The following is a 15,405-nucleotide window of genomic DNA, read 5'->3' as shown; positions in this document are numbered from 1 at the left end:
CTTGTCAGAAAGCAGGCATCCGCCGACTGGCCTCAGCTTCCAAATATGCTTATCGTGCAAACACTGCCCTCGACCTGTTTGCATTTTACACTCCGAGATTACAGTTCATTTGAGTAGGGTTGGGCTGTGTTGGGGTGACATATTTGGGGGTTGGGGGCTGGGAATAAGGTGTTTTCGAATTTCCCTCAATTTGAAGATCGTGACATTGTAAATGTAGTGTCAAAAAAGGTGGTCAATAGGTTATTGACCACTTCCACTTAAAAGGTGCAATATCGTCGGATAACCTTGCTTGTTAGCCTAGTGGTGAATCTCAAGTCAACTAAATCTGACCACTGCTTTAGAATTTGTCAGAATTTGACCATTAGTAAAACAGAGAAAACAAAATGTCATGAAATATTGAGACAACATGCTCCATCGCCATGCCAGTGTTGGATGTGTACAGGGGGGGGGGGGTCGACTTTCAGATGACATTGACGCTATGTAGATGGGAATTGAGAATTGTGCTCCCCCCAACGTTTCTGGTTGTTGACGGTAGACAGTCGCACAAGGCGAAGCGGCTGCTTCTCGTGTTGATTTAGCCACCTTGCCGCTGGACAGCTCCTGGCAGCGGGATACGTGTGCGCTCTCCTCTAGGACACTTGTGGCGCTTGTTCCAAGTCTTTTAATGGAAAAACAATATCTTTATGTTCCAAGTAAAACTGGAAGTTTACAACTTCAGAGGGAATCTACGGATACCTCGTTTCGAGATTTGTGGCAGACAGCACATCCTCGGTGGCAGAGAGCGCAGCTTCATTGTGAGTAAATTAGATTATTTGATGTGTGTGAATTCCCTACCAATGCGTTTCCCGCTTTGACAATTACGTGAATCGTTTATAGTCAGGGATAAAGCAACAAGCAAGACGATGATTTAACGGTAGTTTAACGTGACAGTATGGAACTGTTGTAACCATAATGACTTTAGGTAATTAAGAAAATACACCTTGTTTTATAGCCAATTAAATGCAGAATAGACGGCTCTCCTGGTTGATTGAATGGTTCATATAACTGTGTACATGTTTTTGTTATATAGGAGTGCGTTTGGTTCTCTATTCCTCGAATGTCATTCGTGCAGCCTGGTGCGTAAATCTTTACGCTTTGGGTATTCCTTTGTCTCCCCAATGCAATTGTGATCCAGTTTGGTTGAGATATTGCTGTCGTCTTTTCTGTCTACTTAAATCAGTGCATAGGTAGTGCATAGGTAATTAGTAAGCGTATCTGCATGTGTCAGTTGCACGGCGTAATTGTTGCTCTTTCAGATTGGATGTGCATATGTAATTGTCGAATGTTATGTTGCGATGTTGCGTTTTGCGCGTGAGCTCGGTGGCTTGGATAATAACAATGTCTGAAAGTTGTTTTCTTTGCAAGTAATGATGCATTCGGTGATGTGCATTCTCGACATTGGACTGTATTCATTTGCAAATTGTGTTGGTTTGATTGTAAGAATATTGTGGGTGGGAGAAGTAGGCTTCATAGCCAATAAACAATCTACGTACAAACCTATCGTATGCGTTGTTATATGGGTGGAAAAGTCCTGTGCCATCATTAATGTGCCATTATTATTTTTTATAGCATTCTTGTGTTTTAGACTCTGCATTGCATATATTTGGTCAGACGTTTATTGGTGTCTAGAGTGGAGTCGATCGAAAAAATATAACTTTCAAAATGCATTTTATTTTCAGTAATTTACAAAAGCCAAGGTGTGTATTGAACAGTCCCATTCTGTAGCAAATATGTTGTAAACGTCATCATGTTGTTTAATCAATTTCCCAATTTGAGCACACAAAAACCGACCAATCACTGTATTCACCGATTCCAGGTTAACGGCAACAGACTGTCCCTATAGCCATCACCTGCTTTCAAACATTTGGTTCAGAGGTTTTGGCCAAAAACCGCGAAGCTGCTGTCTGCGTGGACTGGTGCTGAAGCTCCCCTTTCAAAGGCCAGGACCACTGACACATCGAAAGACATGGCTACCAACGGCACCAAAGCAGATGGACAAGTAACAGAACTTAACGAAGTGGCAACTAATGACAAACCCAAGTCACTGGACGTGAAAGGGGAAAATACCAAAAAGGATCTTCCCGAAAGAGAAACATGGGGAGGGCGATTCGATTTCCTACTGTCGTGTGTAGGTTATGCAATTGGACTGGGCAACGTATGGAGATTTCCATATCTCTGTGGAAAAAACGGTGGAGGTAAACACGATTTTTAAAAAGTCATATCACCTACATATAAGCTCATTTCACTCTTAAGTAGGCCTAAGTGCTTAGTCAATATTGAGAACCCTAATTATTATGAAAAGTGATTACCACAATGTCCCTTGTGTAAGAGCACAGACATGCATTTTTCATTTCCTAATTGAATAAGATTCCAATTAGCTTCCACAGTGGGCTGTAAGTAACATTCAATTGCTTATGTGTCGTTTTATTTGGAACATTTATATTTGGTTTGATTTACTTGTGTCTATGCAGGAGCCTTCTTGATCCCCTATTTTTTGACACTCATATTTGCTGGGATGCCCCTGTTCCTGCTGGAGACGGCTCTTGGTCAATACACCTCAATTGGTGGGCTTGGAGTCTGGAAACTGGCTCCCGTATTCAAAGGTATACATTCTACTCATGCAATGCTCTTACTGTATGTCTAAAACATTTTTTTTTGTATCAAATCAAATTCCTGGTAGTCAGGTGGTCCCTTGTGCACCGATCTTTATGTTCTTCTGTAAGTCTCTATGAATATGTTGGAGCATTAGGAGCATGCACAAAAAAATGTCATCAATTTCCATCTCATAGGTGTTGGCCTTGCAGCAGCTGTCCTGGCCTTCTGGCTTAACATTTATTACATTGTCATCATTGCCTGGGCCATTTACTATCTCTACAACTCCTTTACCACTGTAAGTACCACACCTTTACCTCCTACAACTCCTTTACCACTGTAAGTACCACACCTTTACCTCCTACAACTCCTTTACCACTGTAAGTACCACACCTTTACCACCAACAACTCCTTTACCACTGTAAGTACCACACCTTTACCTCCTACAACTCCTTTACCACTGTAAGTACAACACCTTTACCTCCTACAACTCCTTTACCACTGTAAGTACCACACCTTTACCTCCTACAACTCCTTTACCACTGTAAGTACCACACCTTTACCTCCTACAACTCCTTTACCACTGTAAGTACCACAGCTTTACCTCCTACAACTCCTTTACCACTGTAAGTACCACACCTTTACCTCCTACAACTCCTTTACCACTGTAAGTACCACACCTTTACCTCATACAACTCCTTTACCACTGTAAGTACCACACATTTACCACCTACAACTCCTTTACCACTATAATTACCACACCTTTACCACTTACAAACCACATGGGGATGAGACAAACATGTGTTCCAGCTTTGATCTATGCTTTCTGAGGATTGTAACATGCTTGTTGATGCCATGTGAGATCTCTCATTGTGTCAAGGAGGAAAGCATACATTACCCTTCCGTTTTTTTACATTATCCTTCTGTTTTTCAGGAACTTCCATGGAGCTCATGTGGCAATCCATGGAACACAGAAAAGTGTTACTCAAACTACAGTATAGTTGATAACACCAATCTTACCAGCGCGGTGATGGAGTTTTGGGAGTAAGACACTAGCTGCTTTTAAAAAAATGTTTGCTTCAGCTCAGCATTACAGTACCCTGCATGGCTGCTTGAGAAGTATAAAAGGACATTTCCTTTGCTGCAAAGCATTCTCCCAGTCTGTATAATAGTCTTGTTGTTACTCTCTCTGATCTTATAGGCGCAACATGCATCAAATGACCGATGGCTTGGAAAAACCAGGGCAGATCCGAGCTCCACTGGCAATAACACTGGCCATCGCTTGGGTCCTAGTGTACTTCTGTATCTGGAAAGGGGTGAGCTGGACTGGCAAGGTAAGAGATTGGTTTCTCATGGCTGATTTAGGTGTATGCAAAAGCTCTCTGTCATCCAATGTGTGACAGTGATGCAATATTAATCGTTGTCATATCACCTTAATCAATCATTTATATTGCACTGACTATTGCCCAGATAGACTTTTAGAATGAGAGGAGAGACATCAAACCCTCATGTTCAGTAATCATATTCAGGCTCATGGGCCCTTCTCTAATTCCAATTCTCCTGATACAGAAAATTGGGGAGAAATTTGATGATGAGGAGGAGGAGTGAACAAGCCCTCTAAAATCAGTTTGTTTCCCATTTCTCTTACCCTCAGTTGGAACAATGTTACTCCCTGGTGTTGCTACGATTTGGAAATCGAATGTGTCATGTGATCATAGAAAATAACATTTGTTGTGGTCACAAAACCACAACATTTCTTGACTGGATTTCTGTTATTTATTTTCTTCTCTTTTTTTCTGTTCTCTGTGCGAGAGATTGGAGGACAATAAATCCATTGGTATTCCTCTCTAAAGAAAAGGCCTTTGTTTAAGAAGAGACTGAATTGCAAATGTGTTAATTCAATGGCGTATAGCGCATCTGCACTTGACAGTGTTAACATGCATTAATTTCCTGCTGATGGTGACTCATTTATTTGACTTTCTAGGTTGTGTACTTCTCGGCCACGTACCCCTATTTCATGCTTTTCATTCTGTTCTGCCGTGGAGTGACTCTACCTGGAGCTATGGATGGAATTCTCTTCTATATCACCCCTAACTTTGAAAAACTAAAAGAATCTGAGGTACTGAATGAATTTCTCATTCTTTGTAAGACAAATACCTGTATGGGAGTCATTCATTTTCAGCCCCTTTGTCAAACAGCTAAATGGTTCTCTCCCCTTGTCAGGTATGGCTGGATGCTGCCACTCAGATATTTTTCTCCTACGGTTTGGGACTGGGCTCACTGATAGCTCTTGGCAGCTATAACCCTTTTAATAATAATGTTTACAGGTAAGATGGAGGTCGGCTTCTATTAAATGGAAATATAATGTATCAGACAAGACCTGAAAAGGCAACAATTCGACCAGTATACCTTAACAGTAAATGTGACTGTAAAGTGGACCTTACTATCAGCCATGTACAATGAGAAGCCTAAATCAATGTTATTACAATCGATAAAGTATACTGAACAAAAATATAAATGTAATTATTTTACTGAGTTGCAGTTCATATAAGGAAATCAGTCAATTTAAATGGATTTCACATGACTGGGCAGGGGCACAGCCATGTGTGGTCCTGTGAGGGCATAGGCTCACCCACTGGGGAGCCAGGCCCAGCCAATCATGAGTTTTCCCACAAAAGGGCTTTATTATAGACAGAAATACTTTTCAGTTTCATCGGTTGTCTGAGTGGTTGGTCTCAGACGATCCCACAGGGGAAGAAGTCGGCTGTGGAGGTCCTGGGCTGGTGTGGTTAAACATGGCCTTTTATTGTCCCCAGCACAAGGTGCACCTGGGTAATGATCCTGCTGTTTAATGAACTTCTTGATATGCCACACCTGTCAGGTGGATGTATTATCTTGACAAAAGAGAAATGCTCACTAACAGGGATGTAAACAAATTTGTGCACAACATTTGAGAGAAATAAGCTTTTTGTGCATATGGAACATTTCTGGATCTTTTATTTCAACTCTTGAAACATGGGAACAACACCTTTACATGTTGTGTTCATATTTTTGTTCGGTATGCTATAATTCAGTCTCATATGGGGCCCTTCACATGGCTTTGGATGTTGTAGTATACATCAAATACAATTAGCCAACAATTTCACAACCTCTTCCCCAAACAGCACATCCATGGTTCTAGGTCACACAAATTGCTCATCAGTTATATAATGATGCAGACTCAGCTTGCGTTTATTTCAATTTACTTGTTGTTTATTAGCGACCCAATATTATTTAGCTACAGGCCACACTTTATATGATGCAATTAGGTTTGTAAATAAGGATTGATTTTGGAAAACTCAAATAGGGGCTTGACATTCATTAGAAATGGACATTGCATTATTTAATATTTAGGTATTACTGTGACATTAAACTTTTTTGGAAAAAATAACATTGTTCCCCATTGGAATGCTGTACAAAAAGTAAATTGCACATATTTTTACAATCTCAGTGCACACCTTATGTGGCCAATATAAATATGTTACTAAGCGGTTTTATGTTTTTTTATATGTTTTCCACTCAGTAATAATAAGGAATCAACTCTCTCTCTCCTGAGAAGGGCCTTTTTAGGAATCCATGATGATGTTACAAAAGAGATCACAGATCACCTTAAAATCTGACAACAGGACGTTTTCATGTTTCCTTTCCCCAGAGACTCTATCATTGTGTGCTGCATCAACTCCTTCACCAGCATGTTTGCGGGCCTGGTCATCTTCTCTATTGTGGGCTTCATGGCGAATGTGACTAACAGACCAATACAAGAAGTCGCAGCTTCAGGTAAACTCAATGCTCCCTCAGAGCACAATAGGGGAGTAATGTTGTCTATTCTGACTCCTGCTCACTGCCTCAATCCACACAGAGAAATGTAGCCCGGAGAACAGCGAGCTAATGCGGTGTGTTGTGTGTTTGGTATGCAGGTCCAGGCCTCGCTTTTCTGGCATACCCCGAGGCTGTGACCCAGCTGCCTATTTCTCCTCTCTGGGCTATCCTGTTCTTCTCCATGCTGCTGATGCTGGGGATTGACAGTCAGGTAAGGCTGTTTTCATTGACTGCTCCCAGATCTGTTGGGGTTTTAGCCCAATCCTCTCACTATTGTTGTCATGCCTTGTCAGGGGAGCTGGCTAAAGCACCTACAGATCTGGGACCAGGCTACTTAGGTTCTGACCTAAATGTGTTAGCACAGGTATATATGACACTGGTTTTCTCTGGTCTCTCCACAGGAGAAGCACACTGGCTAATAGATTTTTTTCCCTAGTGGACAGATACACTGTAGCTGAGCCTTGACTTTTACAGTCAACTCCTTTTAATGCAACTATATCACCTCTCTCTCTGCCCCCGGGTGCTCTGTTCTCATGCTTTCAGCTTGTGTATGATATTTGGGTAGCCTAACTCTAAGGCCACTGAGTCTGCTAGCAATTATGCTAAATGCTGCTACTCCCGTTTACACAAAACAGATAAATCATAACATTGCACACTTGCGCTCTGACTATTTTTGTAATGGAAATGTAATGGGTCAGCAAGATAAATGGCTATATGACATGTTACAGTTATATTTTCGAGGTCGCTGCCAAAATGGGGTTGCTAGTGCTTAAAAACAAATGGAAATACACTATATATACACAAGTATGTGGACACCCCTTCCAATTAGTGGATTAGGCTATTTCAGCCACACCCGTTGCTGGCATGTGTATAAAATCGAGCACACCGCCATGCAATCTCCATAGACAAACATTGGCAGTAAAATGGCCTTACTGAAGAGCTCAGTGATCTTCAACGTGGTACCGTCATAGAATGCCACCTTTCCGACAAGTCAGTTTGTCAAATGTCTGCCCTGCTAGAGCTGCCCCGGTCAACTGTAAGTGCTGTTATTGTGAAGTGGAAATGTCTAGGAGCAACAACAGCTCAGCCGTGCAGTGGTAGGCCACACATGCTCACAGAACAGAACCACAGAGTGCTGAAGCTTGTAGTGAATAAAATTAGTCTTTCCTCGGTTGCAACACTCACTACCAAGTTCCAAACTGCCTCTGGAAGCAACCTCAGCACAATAAGTAAGTTTGAAGAACTTGGCCATGTACTGTTATAATCTCTACCCGGCACAGCCAGAAGAGAACTGGCCACCCCTCAGAGCCTGGTTCCTCTCTCGGTTTCTTCCTAGGTTCCTGCCTTTCGAGGGAGTTTTTCCTAGCCACCGTGCTTCTACATCTGCATTGCTTGCTGTTTGGGATTTTAGGCTGGGTTTCTGTATAGCACTTTGTGACATCAGCTGATGTAAAAAGGGCTTTATAAATACATTTGATTGATTGAATAACTGTTTGCAAGGAGCTTCATGAAATGGGTGTCCATGGTCGAGCAGCTGCACACAAGCCTAAGATCACCATGCGCAATGCCAAGCGTCGGCTGTAGTGGTGTAAAGCTCACCGCCATTGAACTCTGGAGCAGTGGAAACTTGTTTTCTGGAGTGATGAATCATGCTTCACCATCTTGCAGTCTGATGGACGAATCTGGGTTTGGCAGATGCCAGAATACTACCTGCCCGAATGCATAGTGCCAACTGTAAAGTTTGGTGGAGGAGGAATAATGGTCTGGGACTGTTTTTCATGGTTCAGGCTAGGCCCCTCAGTTCCAATGAAGGATACATTTAACTCTACAGCATACAATGACATTATGGATGATTGTGTGCTTCCAACTTTGTGGCAAAGGTTTGGGGAAGGCTCTTTCCTGTTTCAGCATGGGAATGCCCTCGTGCACAAAGTGATGTCAATACAGAAAAGTTTTTTCGAGATCGGTGTGGAAGAACTTGACTGCCCAGCACAGAGCCCCATCGAACACTTTTGGGATGAATTGGAATGCCGACTGTGAACCATGCCTAATCACCCAACATCAGTGCCTGACCTTAAATTGCTATTGTGGCTGAATGGAAGCAAATCCATGCAGCAATGTTCCAACATTTAGCGGAATGCCTTCCCAGAAGATTGGAGGCTGTTATAGCAGCAAAGGGGGAACCAACTCCATATTAATGCCCATGATTTTGGAGTGAGATGTTCAGCAGGTGTACACATACGTTTGGTCATGGGGCGGCAGGTAGCCTAGTGGTTAGCGCGTTGGGCCAGTAACCGAAAGGTTGCTAGATCGAATCCCTGATCTGACAAAGTAAAAATCTGTCATTCTGCCCCTGAAAAAGGCAGGTAGGCCATCAATGTAAATAAGAATTTGTTCTTAGCTGACTTGCCAAGTTAAATCAAGGTGAAATTAAAAGATAGTGTACTCAGACCTCTTGACTTTATCCACACTTTGTTACATTTTGCCCCACAAGGGCAAAGTGAAAACAGGCTTTTAATTATTTTTTGCAAATTAATTCAAAATAAATATCAGAAATACTTAATTTACATAAATATTCAGACCCTTTGCTATGAGACTCGAAATTGAGCTCAGGTGCATTCTATTTCCATTGATCATCCTAGACATGTTTCTACAACTTGATTCGAGTCCACCTGTGGTAAATTCAATTGATTGGACATGATTTGGGAAAGCACACACGTGTCTATATAAGATCCCAAATCATGTCTGAGCAAAAACCAAGCCATGAGGTTTAAGGAATTGTCCGTAGAGCTCCGATGACAGAATTGAATCGAGGCACAGATCTGGGGAAGGGTACCAAAACAATTCTGCAGCGCTGAAGGTCCCCAAGAACACAGTGGCCTCCATCATTCTTAAATGGAAGAAGTTTGGAACCACCAGGACTCTTCCTAGAACTGGCCAAATTGAGAAATCGGGGGAGAAGGGCCTTGGTCAAGGAGGTGACCAAGAACCTGATGGTCACTCTGACAGAGCTACATAGTTCCTCTTTGGAGATGGGAGAACCTTCCAGAAGGACAACTATCTCTTCAGCACCACCAATCAGGCCTTTATGGTAGAGTGGCGAGACGGAAGCCTCCTCAGAAAAAGGCACATGACAGCCCACTTGGAGTTTGCCAAAAGGCAACTAAAGGACTCTCAGACATGAGAAACAAGATTCTCCCCGGTCTGATGAAACCAAGATTGAACTCTTTGGCCTGAATGCCAAGCGTCACATCTGGAGGAAACCAGAATCCGCTCATCACCTGGCCAATACCATCCCTACAGTGAAACATGGTGGTGGCAGCATAATGCTGTGGGGATGTTTCTCAGTGGCAGGGACTGGGAGACTAGTCAGGTTCGAGGGAAAGATGAACAGAGGAAAGTACAGAGAGATCCTTGAGGAAAACCTGCTCCAGGGCACTCAGAACCTCAGACTGGGGTGAAGGTTCACCTTCTAACAGGACAACGACCCTAAGCACACAGACAAGACAATGCTGAACTGGCTTCAGGACAAGTCTCTGAATGTCCTTGAGTGGTACAGCCAGAGCCTGACTTGAACCTGATCGAAGGGATTTCTTTATTTCTACTATTTTCTACATTGTAGAATAATAGTGAAGACTATGAAATAACACATGTGGAATCATGTAGTAACAAAAAAAGTGTTAAACAAATCTAAATATATTTTATATTTCAGATTCTTCAAATAGCTACCCTTTGCCTTGATGACAGCTTTGCTCACTCTTGGCATTCTCTCAATGACTACCTCATGAAGCTGGTTGAGAGAATGCCAAGTGGGTGGGATGCACTGTATATATATAACACTGTATATATATAACATGGTGGTCCATGTATATATTTACAAAATGAAATGTATATATTTTTTTCTCTACCATTTATATAGTTAGTTCTGGATAATATGTTGGTTATTACAATGTATGCTTTCCATGATCTGAATTAATTCAATATAATCCATGAATATCCGTCATCTTGGTTACATGGTTATCATACCATACATGGACCACCATGTTATAAATAAACAAATTTATATTTGCCCAATCAGTCAAATGAATGTACAACAGTGATGCTATCCTTCTAGGGATCCATGTCCCTGTAATTTCCAATTACCAGTGCACTTTTTTGGTAATTTTTTACTTAAAAAAGAAATAAATAACAATTTAACAAAGTATGCAGTTGATAAAAATGTATTTATTGTGAAAAAATTACAAATAGGAACAAGATGATCAATTATAGATTAAACATGAAGTGATGCCTTGCATAGATACTAAGGAAAGTACTGTAAATATCTCCCCTTTTTAGCTGAGTGTCCCCCATTTTGTGTGTGTGTTTGTAGTTCTGCACAGTGGAGGGCTTTATAACAGCTCTGGTGGATGAGTTTCCCAGGGCACTGAGGGGCAGGAGGGAGCTCTTCATCGCTGCTGTCTGCCTGGTCTCCTACCTGATCGGCCTGTCCAACATCACACAGGTACAGCACACCACATAACACGCTATCTCTCTCTCTCTCTCTCTCTCTCTCTCTCTCTCTCTCTCTCTCTCTCTCTCTCTCTCTCTCTCTCTCTCTCTCTCTCTCTCTCTCACTCTCTTTCTCACGTCACTGTGTCAATTCCACTAATGCCATTGACCAACCAGTTAAACCTCCAAGCTCAATGATACAGTAGTTGATAGAAAATGTGAATTACATTGGATAACACTATTGCTGTTTAATTTAATTTATTGAAAAAAAAATATTTGTTTAGACCATTCTGTTTGTTTGATTACACATGCTGTTGAAATCAGATCCCAACACTCATTTTTCCATCTGAGATAAGGACATTGATATAATGTAGAGACCACAGACCACTGCATATGGGTTCTTTTGGTACTGTGACTCATCCATCTGTGTTGTGTCACTAGGGAGGCCTGTACGTGTTCAAGCTCTTCGACTACTATTCTGCCAGTGGGATGTGCCTGCTCTTCCTGGTCTTCTTTGAGTGCATCTCCATATCCTGGTTCTATGGTAGGTAGAGTCTCTAGGCAACATCAAATACACACAGTAGCTACATTATTGCAGTGAATAGTATACATCAGAAACACCCTATTTCAACATGACAAAATGACCTGCTACAGTGATATATCCTCAAGTAAGATTTGTGAAAAAGAAATTAAAGCGTTTTCTCTCTGTTCCTAAAGTGAGGGGATGAACAATGAATGAACTAGATGGTCTAGGTACAGTTGAATGATAGAATAACCTCACACCTGTCCAAAGACATCAGTCCAACTTCAACCCCTGGGATTTCAACTCTGCTAACGTGTCCTACACTACACCAACTCTCCTTCCTCATCACAATTCACGGCAGACTAGCGGTAAAATTGGAAGAAATTGAATTTGAATACTTTGATCATGTATTCATTTGGCTCACAGGTGTGAACAAGTTCTATGACAACATCCAGGAGATGATTGGCTACAAGCCCTGTATATGGTGGAAGCTGTGCTGGGTCTGTTTCACTCCTCTCATCGTGGCTGTAAGTAGTACAACCATACAAATCCAATACAACATCATGGCATGAAAAATGAAAATAACCAATAACATGAATAATGATAATAGGGACCACAATGGAAATAACGGCCAACTATATTGTGCAATCCTGGTCAGGTAAAAAAAAAAAAAAAAGCTTTGTACTGTGTGTATATATCTATTATTTTTTACTGTCAAATAAAATAAATCAATCAGTCACTGACCGGCCTCAAGCAATTCTGAGACAGAGACAGAAAGTGCCTAAGAAGCTGTGGTGTCGGGATTAATAAGGATCGTACCATGTCTCCCACAGGGGGTGTTCCTGTTCAGTGCAGTCCAAATGGTTCCTCTCACCTTGAACAACTACGTGTTCCCCGCCTGGGGCCAGGGAGTGGGCTGGCTCATGGCTCTGTCCTCCATGGTCCTCATTCCTGGTTACATGGTCTACATGTATCTCGGACTCAAGGGCACCTGGAAAGAGGTAAGTGACACGATAATGATTATGGATATAGTTCTCCCGTTTCTCTAAGTGCAAGAGAATCAATTCAATTTGGTGATGACTGATATGTAACCTTAATGATAAAAAACAAACATGTCAGTCAGGTTCTCCTCTCTGGACATGTTAGAGTTGCACTCATTGTGTTACCTAATGAACTGTTTTGTTGTGAATTTTTCTCAGCGCCTGCAGATAATGTTTCAACCGCCTGCAGTGGTTCGACGGCCACAGGAGAATGGGCCTGAGGCAGTGGTTGCGGAGACCAACATAGCTAGTCCTTCTAACCCGGCCAACCCAGCTAACCTGGCCAACCCAGTTAGCCCTGCCAACCCAGCAAGCCCTGGCAACCCAGCTAGTTCTGGCAACCCGGTTAGTTCTGGCAACCCAGCTAGTCCTGCCAACTCAACTGCTACAAGCCCGGTTGCTGCAGTCCCGGCCAGCCCAACACCTCCAGCCATTCCAGTTACTCTGGCTAGCCCTGTGAATCCAACCAGTCTGACCGTCCCAACCGTCCCTACCGTCCCTACCGTCCCTACCGTCCCTATCACTCCAGCCAACCGAACCAGCCCTACCAGCCCACCACCCAATCCAGTTAGCGCAACACCAACTGAGCCAGCCATCCCACCACTCAATATAGCGAGCTCAACCAACTCAACCAACCTTACCAACCTAACCAACGCAGAGGCCAATGTCTAGACAAGGCAGAACCCTCATGGAGAAAGTGCAGTCAACGTCGAACATTACCAAGGACTTCCAAGATTTTAATTGATTCACCTACCTCCATGGGCAATATCTGATCAAACCGGATTTAAAAATCATGTTTAATTTTTCTGCATTTGTAAAGCCAACACGCTGATGTTTTTTTTATTGGTATGCATTACAAATACAAAAATCAAAGACTGTTAGTGTTCACAAAATCTACTGTAATCTGGGTAAAAAAAATATGTAAGCATACTGTGTAATACTGTGAGAGAAAAAAAACGATTGAAAATGTAGAATAGCAATTTGTTGAATATCTTCATGAACCAAGTAAATACAGTGTGACTATAGTAGAGATGAAGTTCTGGTGAAAAAAATGGTCGGGGTCAAATTATTGTGGTTGTTTACTAAGCCTTACTTGCACTCTGTGGGGCTGATTACAGGCCACATGGCAATGAGGGAACTCTGATGAAGAAGCACAATGCCAATAAGAAGTTTAAAGTCTATGAACCCTGGATTTATCCAGTATTAATGTTGCAAAATATTTTCTGTGTGAGAGAGACTGTTATTTTATCACCATTTTTTGTATTTTTTAAAAACTTTTATGTGATTGAAACATTTTTTGAATTATTTTTAGGATGTTTTCTACTATCAGTGTTGTGACCGAGGACCAAAATTGTAGGCAGACGAAAGCAAGAACTATCTATGCCATGCAGTGTTCAGTTTGCGAAGCACAGGGTATCAAAAAAGTACATAAAATGCAAAAGCACAGGGTATAGAAAAGTGATTTACAAACATTGACTATCCCTTAATGTTGACAGTCAATCCTGTTTACTTTTTTGCATGCTTTCCTCAGTACATCCGATAAAATTCCAAAATGTCTCCTGAAAGATCCAAAACGAGAACAGAGAAGGCTTTAAGCCAGTTATCAACCAATTTATGCCAAGCCATAGTCTGTTTGCATGATTCGGCTGATCTCCAGAAAATCACTTTGTATGCTAGAAAACAATATTGGACCAACTCTATGTTTAAAGATAGTCCTTTTTTGTTCACTCTTATGTGTAATGATCAATTATAGTTTGATCAGTATGTATTCAGCAATACATATGTAGATGTATAGGTGCAGGCCAGTAGAAGAGTTGTCTGTTTCTAATTGTCTTTTCGTTGTCTTTGCTTTACTAGTGAAAAGCACAAAGCTTTAACTTTTGCCATGGCATGTTAAGACAATGCTAGTTTGCTTCTATGGCAGCTATAGTGTAAAGCATTTGGTCCAACAAAACAAGTTTACTTTGAAAAGCAAAACAACTAAGTGAAAATGTGAAATGGCTACAGTTCATGTCCTGTCACTTTTGTATAAAGTTACTCAACCACAGTTTTCTCTGGAACCTTGTTGTAAAACTGTACTGTGTAAAACATGTAACTGTGAATGTTTGTAATACATTGGAAGTTATTGTCAAAATGTTGAAAAAATTTCGAAAGGAGTTGCTGTTTTCTGCAATAATATTTTCACAGAAACTAAAGCACATATCTTACAGAAATATACAAAATGGTGATGACAATGAAGACATTGACGATTATATTAAAAATAGAAACTGTCTAGTAAAAAATGATATTGTTTTGTATATTTTTAACAGTCTCACTGCCTAATGTACAACAAAATATAAACATGATATGTATTTAAATGGTGTCATATGATAAAGCACGATTGTCATGTTATAAAAAAAGAAAAAGCTGAAAAAATAAAGAATTATAGAAAATATGAATAACTGTCCTGCATTTGTTGATTACTGTGCTCAAGCAAAATGTAGTGTTTGCTGTACAGTAGCTTTTGATGTTGTGAAATTAGGTCACCATAATAGACCTCTCAAATACTAAACAGAAAACATCAGGAACACCTGCTCTCTCCATGACATTGACTGATCAGGTGAATCCAGGTGAAAGCTATGATCCCTTATTGATGTCACTTGTTAAATACACTTCAATCAGTGTAGATGAAGGGGAGGAGACAGGATAGAGAAAGATTTTTAAGCCTTGAGAGAATTGAGACATGGATTGTGTATGTATGTGTGCCATTCAGAGGGGGAATGGGAAAAACAAAATATTTAAGTGCCTTTGAACGGGGTATGGTAGTAGGGTGCCAGGCGCACCGGTTTGAGTGTGTCAAGAACTGCAACACTGCTGGGTTTTTCA

General features: G+C 41.3%; 1 protein-coding gene across 11 annotated transcripts; it reads left to right on the top strand.

Moving 5' to 3' along the window:
* Positions 1-468: 468 nt before the first annotated feature.
* LOC118359632 (sodium- and chloride-dependent GABA transporter 1-like) lies at positions 469-14,962 on the top strand. Of its 11 annotated transcripts, XM_035738198.2 has the most exons (15): positions 469-794; positions 1,856-2,234; positions 2,511-2,642; positions 2,829-2,929; positions 3,566-3,675; positions 3,833-3,965; positions 4,616-4,750; positions 4,855-4,958; positions 6,323-6,447; positions 6,588-6,700; positions 10,859-10,990; positions 11,419-11,521; positions 11,927-12,027; positions 12,334-12,501; positions 12,700-14,962. In XM_035738198.2, exons 2-15 carry the CDS (start codon positions 2,006-2,008, stop codon positions 13,210-13,212), a joined length of 2,199 nt encoding a protein of 732 aa, XP_035594091.1. In that variant the 5' UTR covers positions 469-794; positions 1,856-2,005; the 3' UTR covers positions 13,213-14,962. The 11 variants fall into 11 exon arrangements, with proteins under 11 accessions (XP_035594091.1, XP_052337968.1, XP_052337967.1 ...); XM_052482008.1 differs by lacking the exons at positions 469-794; positions 1,856-2,234; positions 2,511-2,642; positions 2,829-2,929 and adding an exon at positions 2,958-2,970; XM_052482007.1 differs by lacking the exons at positions 469-794; positions 1,856-2,234; positions 2,511-2,642; positions 2,829-2,929 and adding an exon at positions 2,999-3,011.
* Positions 14,963-15,405: the final 443 nt, after the last annotated feature.

The sequence above is a fragment of the Oncorhynchus keta genome, chromosome 27, assembly GCF_023373465.1.
Source record: "Oncorhynchus keta strain PuntledgeMale-10-30-2019 chromosome 27, Oket_V2, whole genome shotgun sequence".
NCBI classification, from domain to species: domain Eukaryota; kingdom Metazoa; phylum Chordata; class Actinopteri; order Salmoniformes; family Salmonidae; genus Oncorhynchus; species Oncorhynchus keta.
Note: the sequence above shows the minus strand (reverse complement) of the source record. Positions and strands in the feature narration are given on the sequence as shown.

Coding starts and splice junctions, on each gene's coding strand:
- LOC118359632 (XM_035738198.2), top strand. CDS start 2,006: ATGGCTACCAACGGCACCAAAGCAGATGGACAAGTAACAGAACTTAAC. Junction 3,676..3,832: donor GCGGTGATGGAGTTTTGGGA/GTAAGACACTAG, acceptor CTGATCTTATAG/GCGCAACATGCATCAAATGA. Junction 12,028..12,333: donor TCACTCCTCTCATCGTGGCT/GTAAGTAGTACA, acceptor TGTCTCCCACAG/GGGGTGTTCCTGTTCAGTGC.